The sequence below is a fragment of the Trematomus bernacchii genome, unplaced genomic scaffold (assembly GCF_902827165.1).
Source record: "Trematomus bernacchii unplaced genomic scaffold, fTreBer1.1, whole genome shotgun sequence".
Classification (NCBI taxonomy): domain Eukaryota; kingdom Metazoa; phylum Chordata; class Actinopteri; order Perciformes; family Nototheniidae; genus Trematomus; species Trematomus bernacchii.
This window is the reverse complement of record NW_022987584.1, coordinates 501,538-525,091: the sequence shown is the minus strand read 5'-3', so window position 1 is coordinate 525,091 and position 23,554 is coordinate 501,538. Positions and strand designations below refer to the sequence as shown.

The following is a 23,554-nucleotide window of genomic DNA, read 5'->3' as shown; positions in this document are numbered from 1 at the left end:
CATAGACAACATGGAACAAAAGGGACACAAGGTCATCAATGTCTCTCTTTACCTTTGGCCTAATTGTAAAACAAATTAGTGGAAGAAATGTGGAACCCTAATCCATCATCATGTGACATTTAGAGTTAATTTAAATAATTACTTATGGGTTGAAGTCAAATTAACATTAACATTAGAACTAAAGTCAGTTAAAATTGGACTTGCACGGATCAGAATCTAATCAATACACCATTTTCCCAGCTCTGTAATGAAAAGGATATCAAGATTAGGTACATTACAGGAGTGTTAAAACATCCAAACATGCACACTTATCTTATTCTAGTAGAGATTAGAGGACAGGTCTAATGTTGTGAACAAAATGATCAAGTCAAAGTTATTTCATTTATTTTATCTTATGTACCACATTTAATTTAATAATTCATCTTAAATTACTAATAACTTTAAAGAAGGCAACAATTTACAATGTGGATAAGGTGACTACTTATCCAAAGTGTGTGTGTGTGTGTGGGTGTGTGTGTGTGTGTCTGTGTGTGTGTGTGTGTGTGTGTGTGTGTGTGTGTGTGTGTGTGTGTGTGTGTGTGTGTGTGTGTGAACAGCTTGTCTGCCCAAGGTTAAAACATTTGGGACAGCAGTGAGAATGTTATGAGAAACAATTTGTTGCTTAGACTGAACTCGAAAGAAGCTGAGATTAGAACATTTTAAATAAATCAAAACACTTGTACATTAATTAAATACATTTGACATTTAGCTTGAGCTAGGTTCAATACTTTCTTTATGGTATTTAAATTGGGCTCAAGTAGAACCTTTACATGGATTTGGCTTGCAACACAAAGTGATACCGATCTCTGTCTGTTATGATTTGAAAGTCTCATGATTTAAAGTGTAGGGCTGTGAAGGAGAGGCCCTTGGAAAACAACCTCTACTTCTTTGTTAACTGTAATTACTTATTGTAAAGAGATTGCAACATTATACTTTTTAAAGAATTGCTCAATTCATTTAACACATTTATTATGCACACTGTAATGAAAACGTCAACAAATATATTGATCCTGGCTTAACCAGCGACCTTTACTCTTTTGTTCATAAGCTCGGTTTCAGAAAACTTGTCAGTAGTTTAACAACTATTAGAATTGTAGTAATGTCTATGGAGACCAATTGGTTGATACGAGAAATCATTTGAAGCAGTTTAATAAAGAATGTTAAACTATATTTAAAACTGTAATTAAACTTCAACTTATATTAATTATCTGAATCCAGTGGCCAGTTGGAACAGATAATCAACAAAGTTTCCATTTTGCAGCAACAGCGCAAAAGGTTTCAACAATAATTTGTATTATGTCTGAGTCTAGTTCTGTCTTATCAGCTTTGTTTCGGAATGTGTTCAATACATTACGTTTTTTCATTATTACCATACAATACATATATTTTAAGAATAAATGAAACAAATAATACAATATTGACCTAAAACAGCAGACAGATTTTGCCACCCTGACCTCCTCAGGCAGGTCTTTACGACCAGCAGTGATGCCTCTGAGGGTCTCAGGGTGCAGGACGGGGCATAGGGTTTATAAAAGGTCACAAACATATCTTAACATACCAGCAATACAATTTAAGAATGTATTCTTAAAGTAATATAATCTTCTCTTCTTCTTACACCTACAGCGCACACCCTGAACAGTGTGCTCCTTGTTTACATTTCCTCTGCACATTCAGATGCAGCGCACACCCTGAACAGTGTGCTTCTTGTTTACATTTCCTCTGCACACTCAGATGCAGGACATAAAACACTCTTTTGCTATTTATTTTCATTTTGCAGCACATCTATACTACCAGAATTTTGCAAAACACTATATATTATTTATCTTTCTCCAGTCATTTACTTTTGGTGAGTTAACTAAAGCTTAGTTTATTTTACCCTGGCTATGGACTGATTCATTATTAGTTGTTACAAAACATGCACAAGACGGCGGTTAGACAAACCAATATAGACCCCTGATACAAACAATCAGACAAACAAACATGATGAACTCATAATAAACACCAGCGTGACAGCAAAAGTTCATCCAGCTCAATTTAGTCCGGATTAAAGAGGTTTCAGAGGGGGTAGGGACTATTATGATCTCTCCCAATGGGAATCCAGTGGGGTACCTTGACTCGTACCTCCACCCTTGTATACAAGTCCTTAGATCGGTGCCTGAAGACCGTCCAAGAGCAATAACTAGCTTATCCTCTTGCGACTCCACTATCCCTGCTTTAGTGGTGCTATGCCCCCCCGATCGGGGCACATAGACTTTTTTCCTCTACCCTTTCTATCCGAAACCACACAGTTAACCGTAGTCCTACTCGACCAGCCTACACACCTCCCATCATGCTCATCCCAACGATGAAACACAGTTTTGCTCTACACTTGCATACCACTGCCCACCCATGATCAATTAGCCTATCATTTTATGTATGCACCCCGGACCGACATCAGCTCCTCAGCAATGTAGGGTGCCTGTCGCATCAGGTAATGCACGCACCTCGCACTTGCCAGCACATCGTAAATGGCCACAAGCCACGAGAGTGCTTTTAAACCGTCTCTTTTTTAATAGAGACGGCGGTGGTGTGAGTTAAAGCTATAGACAAAAGCTGTGATTTTCTCCCTCTGAGTTCACTTCACCAGCTCATGCAGATACGGGGAGGTATTTGACACACATTCCCCGGAGCCGCAGCAGCTGGAGCCGTGTTTTTTTTTTAGAGGCGCTGGGGGTAATATCTATGGCTGCTTTAGTTAACTGCTAGTGTTGGCCGCTGAAACCCCCGGAATCTCGGCGATTTGTTCATTACAAATCTCTATTTTGATTTCACACAGAAGTTCCACTTTACTGCTGCCCTCATTAAGGTTTTTTTTAAACATCTCCGTGTATGCCTGCACGGCACATACGTCCAAGCATCACACACAGAGGGAACCAGCCAGGACAGAGTCCCTGGATGATCCCCTGGGGTTACTAGCCCCAAATGTTCATTAACCAAAACGAAACGCAGCCGCTTAGCTTCACAGATAATTTTAGGATACCGTCAATCACAGATTCTGGTAAGGCAATGTCCAAATGTAGATTTGAAATCACACTTACCAGTCTCTGAAGATCTGTTGGTATCCTGCCGACAACGCCAATTTGTGGAGGAAACTTCTGTGTAGTAATGCATGGAGTCACCGACTCAGGAAGGAGACACGGTGAGAGTTGGAGCTTTGATGTCAAACACTGATGGGTTTATTCAGAGTATTCGGCCGGAGGATTCACATCACAAATCAAAGAGTCAGAGGTTCTGACCACACGGTAGAGTTGCCACGTCAATTCTGAAGAACCTCTCTCTATGCTAGCCCTTTTAACAGGTTCACAGAGAGAAATCAACATCTCTGAAGGAGTAGACTAAACACTGAATCATCTGCGTCCAACGCTCATGGCCTCAAGGATTTCACATCCGAGAGCCCACAAACACCGATAAAGAAATGCTTCAGTGTTCTCACAACAATTACCCTACGTGCCAGTCAAGTTGACCGGTCTCACACTGGGGACAACAACACATATGGCACCAAGGCCTTTCCTTAAAGGAAATAACACATGTCAGAGTAAAAGGTTAGATATCTAGAAGAATTATTCCTTAACAATTATGTTATTAAAGCAGTGACTTCCTGTTTGCATGTATATTTAATAAAGTTTCTCCTGTTTTTAGCAGAGATCGTCCCCGAGCCGGACGTCCTGTACTCGTCTCTGAAGTAAACCTGAAGAAGGACTCCTGGACATCTTTTTATTCTCTGTGTTACTAGTGACTCTACAGTGACTCTTGAGCAGAGGAGTAAAGGCTGTTCTGCTGCTGTGGTTCTGTGGGTTTCACTTCGCTGACAAACAGCTCCATTTGTTCTGGTTTGGTCGCGGCTAACCGAGAACAGAAACACACCTGATAACAGAGGACACACACGGCAGACACACACACTGTGTGCAGTTTATATTGTGTATATCAAATCATGGTGGAAGAAGTACTCAGATACTTTACTGATGTAAAAGTACAAGGTACACAAGTACAGAGGCAAGTACAGATGAATCCAAAGAGCTGCATTACCGCCCTCTGCTGGATGAAAAACTAAACTTTCCCTCAAACCAATTACTATATGTACGACCAACACACTATGCTGTCGCCCGAATCAGTGACCCGGCATCCAGCTTTGCACTGCTGCTGACGGATGACATCCTGCAGCATATTGTGTCCATGACAAACCTGCATGGGAGACGGTCAATTGCAGAGTGGCGAGATATGGACACAGAGGAACTGCAGGTTTACGTGGGGCTGCTCATTTTGGCCGGTGTTTACAGGTCAAAAAATGAATCGACCCTCAGCCTCTGGAGTGAGAAATCGGGACGAAGCATTTTCCGAGCCACGATGTCCCACAAGAGGTTTCACCAAATCAGCCGAACACTGCGGTTCGACGACAAGCTATCCCGACCGCGGCGCCGTGATGACAAGCTGGCTGCCTTCCGCAAAGTCTGGGATATGTGGACGCACCGCCTGCCGATGCTGTTCAGCCCATTCAGCGACGTCTGCGTGGATGAACAGCTCGTCCCATTCAGAGGCAGGTGCAGCTTCAAGCAGTACATGCCTTTGCTGAACAATGCATTCAAATCTTATATGTCTTAAATGATATGATGAATTGGAAATGGGGGACCCTGATGTAAACAAGACGAAAGTCTTTCTCTGGTCTGCATCCCCTTAACAATTGTATGTTTTGAGCTGTACTGTACTGTACCCAATATACAAGCTGTTAATAAACTTTTCAATCAATCAATCAATGTTGCTGCCAATCATTGACCAATCTAGGGACCTAATAACAATAATCAAATATTCCTTGAAATGTATTTTTTGAAAATTAATCTAGTTTTTGTTTTTTTCAATAAAAGAACTGTGGAGTTTTTTCAACAAACTGGCATTTAAAGGGTTAAAATCCCCAAAATATAATTCATATTTCATATGTGTATGTCAGGCTGGAGTAGTTTTAAAAGATTGACTCTTTTAAAGTGGGAAGAAATATGAATATAGCAGTTTTGTGAAGGTGGCATTTTTTGGCCTTAGGAACAAAAAGTTTTTTTTTGTCAGGGCCTCTTAAGGGTTAATCATTTTGAATAAGGAAACAGATTATTACATACAGAATATTCCACACTCATTATTTCTGATGAAAATAAAACGTTCAATATCTAAACCTTTAGTCTGTTAGCATAAGCAGCTAATGCTAAGCTATAAAACAATGTTATTTGTTTTTACTAATTGTGCCTCATTTATTTTTATATAACAGGTTAATCTACAATTTCTACTTAATCTGCACTGAACTTCTGGTGTTTTAATACCTGCAACTTCACATTCAGGTAAATCTACTTAGTAGGAAATGAATACAAATCTTAAAGTCTTATTCAGGACAATAATCCACAGATTTACCCAGAAACGTCCCTGAAGCATCTTTTTAAGTATTAAGTAGAGACTGGAAATATTATTGACTTTAAATACATAGACGTGAAGCAGACTACATTTCTGCAGCAATAAGTAAAAACAAAGCACACGTGAAAAGTATCACCGACACGATAGATACACAGTTTAAAACCTCTTTACACCGACTTTAAGATTTGAATGGAGCTTTAGTCTGCTGATATTTAAAGTAACCTCTCTTCATGAATCACTTTTGGTTATTTAGGGAATTTACCATCAATTCATGAAGGCCCTGACACACCAAGACCAGGGCCCAGTTCCAAACCGACCCCTAACTAAACCAACACAAATCAAACTGCGCTCCAGTTTCCCCGCTGCGAGGCTGAAGGCTCACGAGCTCCACCAGCACCGACAGGACAGCTCCGGAGTCAGCTGGATCGCCGGAGCAGGAGTACTGGGAGCATGATGGGGGTCTTTCTAATCCTGATGGGGGTCTTTATAATCCTGATGGGGGTCTTTGATACTCCCGAGGGCTTTCTTCCTCCGCTGGGAGTAGAGGTCCTCCACTATAATCTTACTTGATTCAAAGTTTGCATGTATAACCAGTCAAATATTTACATGACTTGTCACTTTCACCCAAAGCGACTTGTATAAACTCAAAATACTGAGGGCACTCCCCACTGGAGCACTTTGGCTGAAGTGTCTTGGTCCTAAAACTCAAAGAATTAGAGTACACTCAGGTTCAGACCGTGAGGAGCAGCTGGACAGACAGCGGAGCTCCTTCTCTACAGACTGGAAGTCATTCCTGCCTTCTGCCATCAAACTGTACAACAGCTCACCTCTGGCTGCAGAGAACTCACTGCTCCACAGCTTTAAAGGAGGTAGAATAAATTGCACAGTTATTTACAGACCAACAGAACTATGGATTTTCTAATAGGCTTTGTATGAGCTGCAATAAACCAGCAGCGTAATTACAATTATACTGCATTCAATCTGCAAGTAGTCAAAGTCAACTTTATTGTCAATCTTCCAGTTTGTGTGTACAGACAGAGAGATCGAAATACCGCTTCCCACAATCCCGAATACGAAAATAAATATATATAAAATATGTGTGTGCAAATATGTATGTACCTATATATACACAGTCAAAGACACATTTTTACATGTGCACACATTAAGACCTAAATAAAAACACAACAATCAATATATACAAAATAACAGTCACTTCAATATTTTGAGAATTTACATTCGTGCAAGATTTTCCACAGAATGTGCAAAAAAAATATTATTGCAAGATTGTCCATAGCAGCGTAAAAAGTATCTGGTGCTGGATTTCATACTGATGAATAACAGCTGATAATATTACCTCTCATAGACTGAATATACATTCATTATCTGATTTAATATTTCAAAGGAAGTAGTAACAGAACAGCGGTATTTGCTGATCTTAAGCTTAAACCCTGAACACAACGTGGTCTGGAGCAGCGTGTGTCTGCAGCGTGAGTACCTGATAGTCCTGTAATCTGACTTAGATAGTAGTGAACCCCTCAGGTAGTGCAGGTGGTTGGGTTATTCATCAAGACCCTCCACCACGACAGGGTCGACATTCAGGAGAGGAGAGTCAGGGGTTCAGTTCGGACATTTCCTCTTCATCGAAACACTCTTCTGATCTCTTCACCTTGCTCTTTGACATTTTACAACAAGCACAACAACAACAACAACGAGACAAACCAGTCCCACACTAACTCCCAACCCAACGCGTCCTCTGGCACCCCCTGGTGGTTCATCGTTGGCGTCTCCATACTGATGGTGTTCATTCTTGATTTCCTTCTCAGGACCTGAGGACAGAAACAGAGAGCAGTGAGGAAACAACTGGACCTCATGTTGGAGAACAGCTGATCATGAAGGTGATGAAGAACAGAATCTGTTTCCTCTCCAGTCTCATGTCAGACATTATCTACCGATCACAGAGCATCAACATCATCTTTAAACATGCCAATGGAGGAACTCTTCAGGAGAAACACAAACTCACCTTCAGAGACGATCAGATGGACGGAGCTCACCAACACTCTGTTTCCCACGTCTCTCCTCCTGCGATTATTGGAGGGCGTTATAACCCGACACTCGTAGGTTCCCGTGTCGTTGGTGTTGACGTTCTTCAGGAGAACAGAAGCGTCTCCGTTCTTCATCTGTGGATCTTTCAGCTCAACACGACCTCGATAACGTGGATTCTGGAAGATTTCCCTCGACATGTTATCTCTGGAGTAGAAGACGTAGTCACCCTCCAGCTCAGGTCTGCTCCACTGTAACAGTGTGACAGCAGCATCTGTGGAGCTGTTGCACTGAAGAGTGACGTCTTCTCCAGGCTTTGCCCTCACCTCTTCTAAACATCGAAAAAAGCAGAAAGGAAAAAGTCACCAACATTTCTTTAACAGTGATCAGCTCACCTCGAACGGTCCATGGAATATTCTGCTAGTTTCAGAATACCTTTATATTATAGATACATTTGTGCACGAAGCTATTTTTTTTACAGGTCACATCTCTTCCACTATAAATTCAGATATATAGTATGTATTTTATGTAGGGCTGTCAGTCGATTAAAATATTTAATCGCGATTAATCGCATGATTGTCCAGAGTTAATCGTGATTAATCGCAAATTAATCGCACATTTTTTATCTGTTCTAAATGTACCTTAGAGGGATATTTTTCAAGTTTTTAATACTCTTATCAACATATGAGTGGACAACTATGCTCTATATGTTTGTTTATTATCATTTGAACAATGACAAATATTCTCATGAATATTAAACACAACAACCTCTGAACATTACAAATATTCGCTTCAATTCAACCTGGAACCCTGGAACCTCTCTCATACAATAATACTGTGTGTGTGTGTGTGTGTGTGTGTGTGTGTGTGTGTGTGTGTGTGTGTGTGTGTGTGTGTGTGTGTGTGTGTGTGTGTGTGTGTGTGTGTGTGTGTGTGTGTGTGTGTGTGTGTGTGTGTGTGTGTGTGTGTGGAGACACTGTGATGGATCGTTGGAGCTATGTGCAGCTCAAGGCATATATGCTCCAATGGGAGCTGCCTGGACGCTGCAATCATGTTGCGCGCACTATCCGTGCTGAGTGTGCTGACTTTTCGTACAATGTCCCACTGTCTGGCTACCTGCATAAAGTCAAGTGCTCGGCGCAGTTGTCGGCGAAATGTCATTGAAACAGCTCCTTATATCCGTTAGCGCAGCTAGCTAGCACCAGATGCTAACAACAACACGTAAGGTGTGCCTCGCTCGCGCGAGTCGCGCCACACATACACACATACACATACACACATACATACACACATACACACATGCACACATACACACATGCACACACCCTCCCGGTCCTCCCGATGGCCAGTCCGGGCCTGCCGGTGAGCATGGAAGTGTGTTCTGCCACAAGCGGGCGGCAGGAGTGGGGCTGTCAGCATCAGCTTGTAGATGGTTTTTTAAACTCGATGCGCTCTGAAACTACGGGGCGGCCGAGGACTAAAAATACACATGCCTTAATCGCGTTAAAATAATTAGTGGCGTTAATTTTTTTTTGCGTTAACGCGTTATTAACGCGTTAACTTGACAGCCCTAATTTTATGTGCTACACATACACTCGTATGGTAGTACTCATACTGTGATCACCCTCTGTATAATGTGTACAACACATATACTCGTATGGTAGTACTCATACTGTGATCGCCCTCTGTATAATGTGTGCTACATATACTCGTATGGTAGTATTCATACTGTGATCACCCTCTGTATAATGTGTGCTACACATATACTCGTATGGTAGTACTCATACTGTGATCACCCTCTGTATAATGTGTGCTACACATATACTCGTATGGTAGTATTCATACTGTGATCACCCTCTGTATAATGTGTGATACATATACTCGTATGGTAGTATTCATACTGTGATCACCCTCTGTATAATGTGTGCTACACATATACTCGTATGGTAGTACTCATACTGTGATCACCCTCTGTATAATGTGTGCTACTACACATATACTCGTATGGTAGTATCCATACTGTGATCACCCTCTGTATAATGTGTGCTACACATATACTCGTATGGTAGTACTCATACTGTGATCACCCTCTGTATAATGTGTGCTACACATATACTCGTATGGTAGTACTCATACTGTGATCACCCTCTGTATAATGTGTGCTACACATATACTCGTATGGTAGTACTCATACTGTGATCACCCTCTGTATAATGTGTACTACACATATACTCGTATGGTAGTACTCATACTGTGATCACCCTCTGTATAATGTGTGCTACACATACACTCGTATGGTAGTATTCATACTGTGATCGCCCTCTGTATAATGTGTGCTACACATATACTCGTATGGTAGTACTCATACTGTGATCACCCTCTGTATAATGTGTGCTACACATATACTCGTATGGTAGTATTCATACTGTGATCACCCTCTGTATAATGTGTGCTACACATACACTCGTATGGTAGTACTCATACTGTGATCACCCTCTGTATAATGTGTGCTACACATACACTCGTATGGTAGTATTCATACTGTGATCGCCCTCTGTATAATGTGTGCTACACATATACTCGTATGGTAGTACTCATACTGTGATCACCCTCTGTATAATGTGTGCTACACATACACTCGTATGGTAGTATTCATACTGTGATCACCCTCTGTATAATGTGTGCTACACATATACTTGTATGGTAGTACTCATACTGTGATCACCCTCTGTATAATGTGTGCTACACAGTAACTCTGTCCACTATCTCCCACTCCTGGGTGACTTCAGGGAACTGGAGTCTGGTTCTTCAAAATGCCTTTCCTCTGTTTTCACCACAGCTAAAGAACGAGAGCAGAACATTAGTCATTATTCACCTTTACTGATGTTCAGATGGATGGACTGATTGGTCAGATTGATGGACTGCATCGACAGTCCATCCATCTGACCCCCCAGTTCTCTCTTCCTTCGGCTATGGGAGGAGGTTCTAACCTGACAATGGTACGTTCCCGTGTCGTTGACATTGACGTTCTTCAGGAGAACAGAAGCGTCTCCGTTCTTCATCTCTGGATCTTTCAGCTCAACACGACCGTGATAACGTGGATCCTGGACACTTTCCATCGACTTGTTATCTGTGAAGTAGAAGACTGAATCCTCCAGCTCAGGTCTGCTCCACTCTAACAGTGTGAGGGCAGCGTCTGTTGAGCTGTTGCACTGAAGAGTGACGTCCTCTCCAGGATTTGCCTTCACTTCTTCTAAATCTACAGAATAACAGAAAGGCAAAAGTCAGCAGTGCATTTCTTTAAGTTCTGACATACCTCACGCAATAGTTTCGAAAATACTTCCATATTTGCTCTTACTTTTGATATTAAACATATTTTGTCACAACGCTTCGTCTCAACTTACATAAGCATTGTTTAGGAGGGGCACACGGAGTGAGCTCTAACAGGAAGTAAGAACAGTTTGTACCGAGACCCTCTGTACCAAAAAGTGTTTACTATCTATTCATATTATAAAGATATAAAGTTAGGTCAAAAGTTAAGGCAGAGGGATATTGCATCCACCAAGAAAAGTAGTGCGTTAGATTGTACTGGGAGGCAACACAACTCTTTTTTGTTTTTGATATTAGTTCATATTAGAAATACTAAAGGCTTTATTTTTGTATGTACAATGAAAATGTAAAGCCTGAGGCTCCTCCAACAACGTGAAGTAACTCATACAAATAATTAAAATGCAGGAATAAGGAAACTAAAACATGTAAAGTCAAATGAGATAAAACCATGCTAACCTATAAAATGTATATATATATATATATATGGTGTTCCCTTTAACGTTGTTCTGTGGTTATATCCATCTGACAGATTAAGTGACTTTGAAGATTCACATTAATAATATAAAATATAATTAAGAAAATCACCCAATAGTATATAGTTAAAAAAACATCTTCATCATATGCAACATTAAAAATGACACAGACCCCTCACTTCTAGGGTGACCAGGACACACACACACACACACACATACAGGTTTTGCAATTATTGTGAGGGCCATGACCCAAGGGCAGGGTGTGAGGACCCCCCTTTCTGCTATAGCCACAAAGATGAAAAAAATATCTCTAACACAAGATGGGGGTAGTGAGACAGAAAGTCACTTAAAATGTTAAAACCCAAATTTTCACACAAGTGGTGAATTTGGTCGGTGTTGTGAGGACCGGCCAGTTGCTAGGCAGATTTAAGTGTGTGTTTTTCCCAGCAGTTTTGACAAGTTTTCTTCTCAAAAACCTTTTATGAGCCCTATGGCCCACAGCATTAAAGATTGGCATTGCACATAAGAGAAATGAAAAGACTAGAAATAAACAATGTAAACATCACAAATAGAAATAAAACAGCATTCAAAAAGTAGAAAATATACATGTTGAAATACCAATTTACAGTAAACAAAATAAATATAAAGCAGGATATTATATACATTAAGTGTGTAGGAATGGAATATTAAATTAAGTATACATGTAAAATGTACAGTGTGAGTTTAAGTCCAGTTATCCTAAGAGATAAGAGATTGTTGAATCCTAAAACCTTATTTATGTAATATTCTATAATGATATGTTTCAGTCCCTGCCTGCAGGCCCCTGTATTATTTAATTTAAAGTCTATGCCGGTGTATATGTCTCTCTCAGTTTCTTAAATCCTCACCTTCTTCTCTTCTCCCATGTTTTGTTACTCACCCTTTCTCCTCTGTCTGTGTGAGTGGTTGGTGTTTCTTTCTTGCTGTATGGATGTGGCTCCCATCTTTAGGCCTCCCAATGCTGTCCCTGGTCCTGCTGTCCCTGCATGGCCCTGTTCCTCCTGCATCCCCCACAGCCATTCCCATTGTTTCATGCATTTACATACCATATTCTGTCTTTGCTTTCTAGTCTTGATACCTCCCTTGTGTATAAAACAGTATTATAAGCCATACTGTGTTATGTCCTAAGTATTCACTCAGGTCTTTCAGGAAACTAAGGTTGCATTCACACCTAATAGTCGTCTTCTTTGGTGTGTTAAAACATTATAAACACATATAATGACAGACTGCAGTAAGGAGGGCTCTGATCAGATTGTACCACAGCCTTTTGTTGTACACAGGGGACCAGTGAGGTGAGCAGTCACAAGCAAATATAGCCTAGCTTATAGGCCGAACCGCACCAAGCGGTTGAACGCACCAGGGTTCGATTCAACCAGACTAAACAAGGCTGGTGTGAACATGACCTAAGACAAGGTATTACTTCCTTCACAAAACAAACAATGCAAGAACTATAATCACAGATTGATTTATTTGACAGGTGTGTGGAACTACAGTTATAAAAACACTCACCTACTGTCCATTCACTCTAACTCTACATTAACATTTCTCTCTTCTAACTCTACATTGACTCTACTAACTACTTGTGTTTTGGTGAGATTTCGTGGAAACAACACACGATTGTAAAAATGTCACGTTTGCTTAATTAAGTCATTATGTGTGGAAATTCCATGTGATAACTGCATCTTTCAAATACGTTTTCTGTCTGTGTAACAATCCCAAAGGTATGATTGAGTGCCAGCGTGCATTATTGAGCCAAATTGTCCATTGTCCTGGGTTGCCAGTGTCAGACATTTGAACACATTTTCCTTTAAATCTGAAACGTATAGTAGTTTTGTAAAATTTGCTACTGATTACGATTTTACAAAATAACTTCACTGCTGAGATCAAGGGACAAGGCAACACTGTCACAACAGGCAGAGGAACAATAGTGAATGATAAACAAACCATCTGTTTTACTTGGGAGAGAAAACTAAGGCAAATTCAAGAAATCTTACACAATCTGTTCAACTAGTCCTTCCGCCCAAATAACAGATTTGTTAAATGAGAATTCTACAATCTGGCAAACCAATCTTCAGGATGGCATCATTTGACAGTGCTCTCCAAAACTTTCACAAATGATTTGTAAAGCCATATTCACACAGGATTATCATTACGGGACCTTATGTCATTTAGAAAGAACAGTCATGGCAGACTCATATTGGATTTAAGATCACAGTCAATAACTGTAATAACAAATAACTAGAGGCCTCCACGCAATACTAGTAACTTAAGAATTCAACTTATGAACGTTTTCTGATTGGCCACTGGTAAAGGTTGGGCAACTCGTATTTGACCCTGAAGATTTTTGTCCTCTTTGGGGCAGTGAGAACAAGATGTGACACAACACTGACATCTACGGTGGCCCTGAAGTGCAAGTCAAAACAACATTTCACAAAACGCTACAGCATTTCAGGAAACACCACAGCATTTAAACTTATACGGAAAGGGTATTCCTTTAGGGAGAACACTTCTTGTTTGTGATTGGACAGAGCCAGCCAGAGAAGCACTGCTATGATTGGTTGTTTTTACTGCCAGTCAAGAAATGACGCTTCGTGATTGGTCAGCACCCAACAGCGCAACATGCCCCAAAACATCAGCCGTTAGCTGTTAGCACACAGAGCTCACAGCTCCTCATATCTGTTCAGAAACTAGACAAAAGTTAAACAAGTACAAACCACAGACTGCCTGTGTCATGGTGAATACAGTCGCTGCTTTATTTATGTCTGTATGCCATTGTGAGTTTGGACGGAGCAGCTACAGGTTAGTTTATCCTGATCAATCCGATCTCCATTCAGAAAATACGCATTTTAAAAGGTTTTTCGCCTGCCGTCTGTCTGCAGACTTGTCACAGCATTAATTCATGGTTTTTACTAACCGGTATCAGTATGTTGTTACTTCGGCATCATTTAGAAACGTGTATTACAATTAAATTAAGGTAAAATATGTTCATTTTGTTGTAGTCTACCATAGTATTTACAGGGAGATAAGCCCCGAATATTTGCATCGCTCTAATCGTGATTTAATTGTAATACACGTTTCAAAATGATGCCGAAGTAACAACATACTGACACCGGTTAGTAAAAACCATGAATTAATGCTGTGACAAGTCTGCAGACAGACGGCAGGCGAAACACCTTTTAAAATGGGTGTTGTCTAAATGGAGATCGGCTAAGCTAACACAATATATGCTCCGACCGTCCACACTCACAACAACGGCCTATACAGACATAAATAAAGCAGCGACTGTACTCGCCATGACACAGACAGTCTGTGGTTTGTACTTGTTTAACTTTTGTCTAGTTTCTGAACAGATATGAGGAGCTGTGAGCTTGAGTGCTAACAGCTAACGGCTGATGTTGTTTTTCTGGGGTGCTCATTGAAGATGACGTCACGGCTCCGCCTACACTGTGTTACTATAGATACTACCCCAGTTCCTAAACTGTAATGGAAGCGCAGCATTAAAGTGAGCCGGGCCTAACAAGGCCTAACAAAACCGTACTAAGTCGAGCGAGGCCTGCGGTGGAAATGCGCCATATCTCTCTCTCTCTCGTGCTGACACAGACACGCTGCTGCGCCGTGCACACAGATCTGCCGGTAATGAATATTACATTTTGTGAGGAAACCTTTCCACCAATAATTCCAATAAGTATTCCAAAATGTATTCACTTCAGGTTTACGAAAGTAACTGTAATCAGATTACTCGTTTTTCAAATATAACGCGAGCTGAATACAGTTACTTGATTTTTGTATTCTGATTACGTAACGCCGTTACATGTATTCCGTTACAACCCAACCCTGAATATATACACACTCTGTATATATGTTTGGTTATAATACATTGGACTTACTTACTGCATCACTTTATTTTATAATTACTTCTATTTTCTTTCTTTTTAAAATCATATATATATATATATATATATATGTATGTTGCATTGTTGGAGGAGTCGGGGACATAAAAATGTAATTGCCATTTCTACATTGTAGTCAGTAGTTAATGTGCACATGACTATATATATATATATATATATATATATATATATATATATATATATAGATATGTAGCGTCACGCAGCTTTCCCCTGAGAGATTTCTACGGGGAGAAGCTCAGCTAAACGCTGCGGTGATTAAATGCAATGTTATGCTCCTAACCACTTCAAGCTTTATTTCTGAAACAGTATGGAGCTCAAGCCTTTCTCTTTACCACAATGACATTACGTTACACATTCTCCCCAGTAGCCTACAGCGTTAGCTCCATGGTTAGCTCTGAGTGTTAGCATGCTTGCTAATGTAAACACACAGCATATTACTCCCAAAACACGCTGCGCATTGTTTCTGATACAGCACATAGCTTGACATGTTCTTTCTTAAGTGTTTACCGCTAGAACGGTGCCATTATATGTATTATATATAACAACTTTACTCTAAGCCCCCAGCAGACATCCTGCTGAATACACAGACACACAGCGCTGTGACTGTATACAGAGACGATAGGTTGGGTCGTGTCACGTGTGCCGGAGAATATAGGTTGGGACGTGTCACGTGTGCCGGAGATGATAGGTTGGGACGTGTCACGTCGGCCGGATGTCGCCAATGACGTTATAGGAGCGAAAATTCTGGATCTGCTTGTTAGCACCCTCCTTTTTTAGAGAGAGGTGTGGGTATGGAGGAAAAGAGAGAGGGTTTTGTTTACTGACACTTTTACCCCTTTCACACCAACGGTGTTTCAGGGCCGGTTCGGTGCTGGTGCTTGAAAAGCACCGGGTTTTCCTGTTCACACCGCAGCGGAGCAGCGTCATAGCTCCGGAATCCGGTTCGTTTCGAGCACCAAAAAGTTGTCCGTCTAGAAGCAAGAACCGCATACGTCACGCTTACGTCGGAGGGGGGCGAGATTAACCTGAGCTAACAGTTAAGGCGAGTACGGCAAATAAAAGTTGTAACAAGCAGTAGTGCTGAGCAAAGTGACTAGAACGCAACCACACACTTGTTAAAAAAAACACACTTTATAAAGTCAGGCAACACTAACCAGGCTTCGTGTGATTCTGTTTATTTGTACCTTACTTTGACCATCCGTTCGCTGTTATTGATCATTGTGGAGAGCAGGCAGACGTTTTGTTTGTTATTATAGCAGCTATCGGATGGAATCAATACATGGGCTGCACAGGTTGTCATGTCCGACTATCACAAGTAGAATCATAATGAAAAATACGTCGGTAAAAAGTGCCTGTAGAAAACTGCTTAGCAAGTAGTCAGTTTAGCTTCGGTTGCTATGCTAACATCACCCATGTTATACCAGAGAAACTTTCATAACAGCGTTGTGATGCCAAACAGCGTCAATTCAGACTGACACCAAACAGCGTCAATTCAGACTGACACACATTCACTTAAGGGGAACTGGGGATATGTATCAGCTGCTTGTGTGACAGTCAGACAGTGAATACTTTAGAGCCGTGTGAGCTAACCCGGAGCTAACGGGAGAATACACTCGTGGAAGAGCAGCCGGCCAGCACTGCAGCGGTCGGTAAATGCCGCTGAAACACATTAATAAACAATGAACCACGGCACTCTGGAGAAAAGTATAAGGTTGGAGAAGTCGTTATTTAATTTAATCTGGCTTCGTATGATTAAAAGCAACGCAGTCCCCGGCCCGTTGTTATTGTGAGGTGAGGTGAGCTCCGGCGTTGGGGAGAAACTCAGCGACGTAAACTGTGACGTCATGACGCAGCAGCGGCAGCACCAGTCGGGCTCTGAGCGGTGTGAAAAGAGCCGGCGCTAAACCGAAGAACCGGTTCTGAACCAGAAAAGCTCTAGCACGGAGCTTGAACCGGAGTTGCGTTGGTGTGAAAGGGGCATTTGTGAGTTCCCTGACACACCGGGGACACATATTGCGGACACACACACACACACACACACACACACACACACACACACACACACACACACACACACACACACACACACACACACACACAAACAGGACGTCACAATTAAATAAAAACATATATATTAAATACAAAAATAACTGTAAATGAAGTGACGAATACAAATTCCAGGATTCGACACCCCATGTTTCAATATGTATTGTGTGCTATACTGATAACGACACACTATCTTACTCTCACGTACTTCACTTGTAATGTTCCACAAGATAAAATGCAACATCCTAGCCGTGCTAACGTCAGAACCCAGAAGCCTGGTCCCTCGGCTCATGTCGTCGCCTCGGGCCACCTGTGCGTCAAAAAATAATGTCCCCCTGACCAACGTATATTGCAACACCCCAACCATCAAAGCGAAAAGTTTAACCACAAGAATCAAGACTATATGAGCTACCACTAAACGACTCATAGTCTGAAAATTACCATTAAAAAAACCCTCAACGTTTACTTTTCGTTTTAAGCATCGTTTTAAGGTGTAAACGTTTAATTTTCAAATGCGCGTTCCCATGACAAGGGGTGCATTTCACGCCGGGGGTGCATCATTTGGCACAACACCTGCATAGTCTCAATTTGTGGGACGCGGGACAAATGATAAAAATGCTGTGCAGCCAGTCACCCTACTCACCTCCTGCAGCCACAGAGCCAATGATCCACAGAAACATGAACAGCCGCACATGTGAATGAGCAGCCATGAGAGCAGCTGATGCTAACCAGGAAGTGATCTGAATCTGAACAGAGTGTAATCCAGTGTGGTGTGGACCGTTCTATTTCGTATATGGCTTCGCCCTCTATGGCTATCGCTATTGGGTAATCCCCCTGCGCACCCGCGCAGCACTGAAACACTTGTAGTCCACGCCCGCCCGCAAGGTGGGCCCCACCCTCGGGCTCCCTTCCGGTATAAATAGGAAGGAGGCCCGACAATCTGCTCCCTCTTTTTCTTCAGCACCCCGTTACTGAAGCACAAGAGACACTTTCATTAACAGAGCAATCATGAGCAGCAATTGTGTGAGAGATTGTCTCTCATGTGGCTCTGGATACATTATGAGTTACGACCAGCACACGATGTGCGAATCCTGCCTGGGGCCAGAGCACGCATACGCGGCTCTCAGCCAGCAGGTCGCATGCACACACTGTGCCCGTCTCCCCGCGGACGACAGGAAGCGAAGAGCGGACGCTCTCGCTGCTGCGGCCGAGGAGGACGATTGGCCCGTCCAGGCTTTCGAGCCCGTGGACGGCGGCCTCATGTCCCTGGAGCCGAGTGCCGTTCAGGTGTCGGACGACTCCTACCCCGCCTCCCTCCACGGTTCACCGTACGGTTCTCCCCTCCCTCCTCTCCCCCAGACGGGGGAGACAGAGTCGGAGCAGGGTGCCGGCTTGGCGGACGAGCACGCGGTCCCCTTCTCCGTCACCACGGCGCTGCCGGTGATAGGTGGCATCCTAGGGGAACTACCGGATATCATATGCAAGGCGGCCGCCTGCAGAGGTCTCCCCGTTCCCCCAGCTCAGGAGAGGTGTGCTCCGGACGATATGACCGGAGTTTTTTCGCGGGTGCAGACGGTCAGGAGTGACCCAGTCTGGCCACGCTTCCCCGCCATCAGGAGGTACCAGGAGGGGGCGGCGGCGAACCCAAGGACCCTGAAGGCTCCGGTGGCCACATTTGTTCCCCTCACCAAGGTGGAGGGGTTCACAGATGCTGGGTTCCCAGCCACCCCTTCTTTGGAGCCGAGCCTGACGGCGTTTTTTGCGGTGAGACAGGCCAACGTGATCGCCGGACGGCGCCCTACGTTGGCCTCCCCGAGGGACCAGTATGTCGCCCGCCAGGCCGACCGGGTGCACCAGTGTGCCTTTCAGGCGTCGGCGGCGGCGAACAACATCGCGCTTCTCTCAAACTCGGTGGTGACGCTGGTGGAGCGGTCCACCCACCTTGGCCACTGATGAAGCGGAGGAGATCAGCAAGGCGGCCAGCACGGCGCTCACACTGTGCGCGTCCGTCGCTGTCTCCCAGGCGAGGATCGCCGCGTGGGTGACGCAGATTCAGCGCCACCTCTGGCTGCAGCAAGCGTCACTTACAGAGACGGCCAGGAAGGTGCTTCTGGACGCTCCAATCAGCCCGGACGGGCTGTTCGGACCCCAGTTCCACGCCATGGTGGAGTCCATGAAGTCTGCTGCAGAACAGGCGGACGACATCCGCCAGCACGTCAGCTGGCTCCAGCCACAGCGGCATCAACGCCCGCAGCAGCCGCAGCGTCCGACCCGGCCACAGCGGCAGGCGGAGAGACGCCCACAGCCGCGGCGTCAGGGTCCTTCAGCGGCTGCAGGGGCTCCGTCCCACGTCTCCACTCCCCCGCCACCCCAGAGACAGAGGGGTCTTCCAGCAGTGGGTCAACGGGGAGTGAGGCACTCCCGCTCTTGGTCTGCTCCACCAGAGCCTCCGAGGAAGCAGAGACGTTTTTGACGTGTTGGGGTTGTGTGGAAAATAAAAGGAGAGTTCATTTTCCAAACTTTTTGTCTGAGTCATCAGTATCAAGTGTTTTCTCACCCCCCACTCTGTGTAAGAGCCTGCAGTTTTTAATCTATCGGTTAATAAACTGCAGAGTTCGCTAATTAAGCCAGCTGCCACCAATCTGTTGATTAGTAGATAGCAGGGCTCGCTGCAGAAGCCTGCGGTTTTAACCTATCGGTTAATGAACCGCAGAGCTCGCGGTATTCCTCTGTCCGAGATACGTCTCCTCCACACATAAACCCATGAGCGCAGTTATGACGCCTCATGTGGACGTCACGACACACACCTCCACTCATCCCCTGAGCGTGTACACGCCTCATGATGAGAGCCGGAGTGAAACGCAGCCTGTGGAGGCTCCCTCACAGCCCTTTTGCCAGGCCCACCTTGGGTTGCCTCACGGGCTGCGGCGGCGAGGGCTCTGACGTGGAACGTCGCCATGACGACCACATGCGTCTGATCACCATGGGTCTCCCCCACAGGAGGAGACTCCAGAGGTGATGGGTCATTCGCTGCAGAAGCCTGCTGTTTTAACCTATTGGGTTATAAACTGCATAGCTCGCGGCATTCCTCTGTCCCAGATATGCCTCCTACAGAGCACGGTCATGACGACCATTACAGCATATCACAGAGAAGCCTCTCCAACGGGGGAGTGAGACCCATCCTTGATCTGTCAGTATTCCCATGCTGACTATCAAACAGGTGCTGGAATGTGTTCACCAGGACGACTGGTTCACTTCCACCTGAAGGATGATGCATATACTTCCATACCCACCATCCCGAAACACAGGGAATTCCTGCGTTTCTCTTTTCAGGAAATATCAGACCAGACAATCGTCTGCTGTTTGGATGTTCCCTGGCTCCTCGCATTTTTGTGTAGAGAAGGCTGGAGCCACTACACAGAGAGGAGGGATGAGAATGAGGTTTTTTCTCTGGACGACCTGCTATTTGCTATAGGCTCGATCCAGCATGAGGAAGTCGCTTTACAGACGTTACATCTCGTATCGCATCTGTCAAAGCCTGGGTTTCATAATGAATTTGGAGAAAAGCTGCCCTCTCCCCTCTCAGACATTCATTTATCTGGGAGTGGATTTAAACTCAGCCACCAGAGCGCGGCTCTTGCGGCAGCGAGTGGAGGAACTGCAGCGAGATCTCCTCCGGCGTGTCTAAAACCCGCACAGCCCTCTCCGTGACGCAGCTGCTTGGCATTCGCATCAGCTGGTCACGCGGTGATCCCCATGGGTCTCCCCCACAGGAGGAGAATCCAGAGGTGGGTCATTCGCTGCAGAAGCCTGCTGTTTTAACCTATTGGGTTATAAACTGCATAGCTCGCGGCATTCCTCTGTCCCAGATATGCCTCCTACAGAGCACGGTCATGACGACCATTACAGCATATCACAGAGAAGCCTCTCCAACGGGGGAGTGAGACCCATCCTTGATCTATCAGTATTCCCATGCTGACGATCAAACAGGTGCTGGAATGTGTTCACCAGGACGACTGGTTCACTTCCACCTGAAGGATGATGCATATACTTCCATACCCACCATCCCGAAACACAGGGAATTCCTGCGTTTCTCTTTTCAGGGAATATCAGACCAGACAATCGTCTGCTGTTTGGATGTTCCCTGGCTCCTCGCATTTTGTGTAGAGAAGGCTGGAGCCACTACACAGAGAGGAGGGATGAGAATGAGGTTTTTTCTCTGGACGACCTGCTGTTTGCTATAGGCTCGATCCAGCATGAGGAAGTCGCTTTACAGACGTTACATCTTGTATCGCATCTGTCAAAGCTCAAAGATCCCCATGGGTCTCCCCCACAGGAGGAGACTCCAGAGGTGGGTCATTCGCTGCAGGAGCCTGCTGTTTTAACCTATTGGTTTATAAACTGCATAGCTGGCTCGAGTTGTCCTCTTCCCCCCCAGACATTCATTTATCTGCGAGTGGAATAAAACTCAGCAACAGACTGCGGCTCTCGCTGCAGCGAGTGGAGGAACTTACAGCTCCCTATCCAGCGTGTCACATCCCACAGCGTGGTGAAAGCCCTCTCCGTGATACAGCTGCTCAGCATGACGTCAGCTGATCACGTGGGGATTCCCCGGGGTCTCCCCCACAGGAGGGGTCTCCAGAGGTGGTTCATTCGCCCACGCACCGACCCCGTGCGTCAGGGTTAAATGTGCTGGAGCTGTTCTCCGGGTTGGGAAGTATTCCAGCACTTCGCCCCGTTGCTGTACAATCAAACATGTGTTGATTCGCCCAGCCAACAGGCCACGGCAGCCTACCTCAATCGCCAGGGAGGACAGCCGTTTATGCTAACCCGGCTTCATGCCTAAGGCTAAGGTCATCACAAACTTTTTTAGGTCAAGAGTGATCACCCTGGCTGGCTTCTTTCCCCCTCCTCAAAGCCAGAGGAATGTTTCCTCCTCCACGGCTTTGCACGGAGGAATGTCAGTGGAAGACATTTGCAGTGCTGCTTCTTGGTCTTCTCCCTGTTCATTTATTCAATTTTATTTGAGGGATGTCTCCCATTCCTCTCTGACACACCCTGTACTGAGTGTCCTGTCAGAGTGAGTGACGTCAGGGATCCAGCTGTGCGCCTCTCTCCTGCCTCGGCACACGGAGAGTGGCCTGTATTTCCCTTTTATGAGAGGGACGTCCCCCTTTTTTCCCCTGACACATTTCGTACGGAATGTCTTGTCAGAGTGTGTGATGTTGGGGACCCAGCTGTGCGCTCTTCTGCCTGTCTGCACACAGAGAGCTGCTATTCCCCCTCCTTCTGTCACTGGGCAAAGTGTGACTTTTCGTCTCTACTTTCTCACAGCGGACGGGTATGTATTATTCCCAGCCTTCGTCCTCTCATGGTAAATATTCATGTTATGATATATTCCAGGGACTGTGATGCGCCATTCGCATGGTGCAATAGGCATGGGTTATTATCTGAGCAGGTGTGGTTGTGCTTCTTGTACCGGGGCGACCCAGTGGGGCGCAGATTACATCTTGCTTCGCCCTTAACCCAATAGCGATAGCCTTAGAGGGCGAAGCAATATACGAAATAGAACTGAAGTTACCTACTGTAACTCCAGCTTCTATGAGTATTGGCGTAGCCCTCTAAGTTCTGGGCCCCACTGGCTCCACGAATAGCTGAAGAAAAGTTATTTTGTGTGGGAGCAGATTGTCGAGCCTCCTTCCTATTTATACCGGAAGGGAGCCCGAGGGTGGGGCCCACCTTGCGGGCGGGCGTGGACTACAAGTGTTTCAGTGCTGCGCGGGTGCGCAGGGGGATTACCCAATAGCGATAGCCTTAGAGGGCTACGCCAATACTCATAGAAGCTGGAGTTACAGTAGGTAACTTCAGGTCTGTGTTTTGAAGTAAGAAGATATGATTCTACACTGTATTGAAGTAAACATGTATTGTTTGAACTGTTTTAGGTAATCACAAACGGGTTTTGATAAGTCACTTAGAATAGGAATGTTATTCTTACTTCCAAACTCACTGATCCAGAGATTCTGTGTTTCATACACCAACCTTGCCTGGGTTTCACCCCTAAAACCAGATGCGGTCATTAAGTCGTTAAAGACACATCATAAAATAGGTGAAGGAAAGTTTAAATGTCTGAAATAGGATAGTTATGTGAAAAACTCTCATGGAAAAGGAATGGAGTTAAGATCGGGACGGAGATAAGAATTGACTTTTGACCTTAGGGGACTTTGGAATTTCAAGTCCTGGAGAGAA

General features: G+C 44.3%; 2 protein-coding genes across 8 annotated transcripts in view; one reads left to right on the top strand and one right to left on the bottom strand.

The window, feature by feature from the left end:
• The window catches only part of LOC117480805 (low affinity immunoglobulin gamma Fc region receptor III-like), a 171,847-nt gene that overhangs the window by 104,709 nt on the left and 43,584 nt on the right, over positions 1–23,554 (top strand). For 4 of the 6 annotated variants that reach the window (XM_034128283.1, XM_034128279.1, XM_034128280.1 and 1 more), the window contains exon 10: positions 3,718–4,640. The exons of 1 other annotated variant lie outside the window; for it this stretch is intronic. In XM_034128283.1, coding sequence (XP_033984174.1) covers positions 3,718–3,764 — 47 coding nt within the window. In that variant the 3' untranslated portion in view covers positions 3,765–4,640. Of the gene's footprint in view, positions 1–3,717; positions 4,641–23,554 lie in introns of those variants that run through there. One more of the 6 variants, XM_034128281.1, reaches the window with a different exon arrangement.
• LOC117480825 (coxsackievirus and adenovirus receptor homolog) lies at positions 6,610–18,047 on the bottom strand. Of its 2 annotated transcripts, none has more exons than XM_034128312.1 (4): positions 17,952–18,047; positions 10,500–10,768; positions 7,490–7,840; positions 6,610–7,295 (listed from the first exon to the last, which is right to left on the bottom strand). In XM_034128312.1, the coding sequence occupies exons 1-3, from the start codon at positions 18,016–18,018 to the stop codon at positions 7,832–7,834; spliced, it is 345 nt and encodes a 114-aa protein (XP_033984203.1). In that variant the 5' UTR covers positions 18,019–18,047; the 3' UTR covers positions 6,610–7,295; positions 7,490–7,831. The 2 variants fall into 2 exon arrangements, with proteins under 2 accessions (XP_033984203.1, XP_033984202.1); XM_034128311.1 differs by having other exon boundaries at positions 6,612–7,295.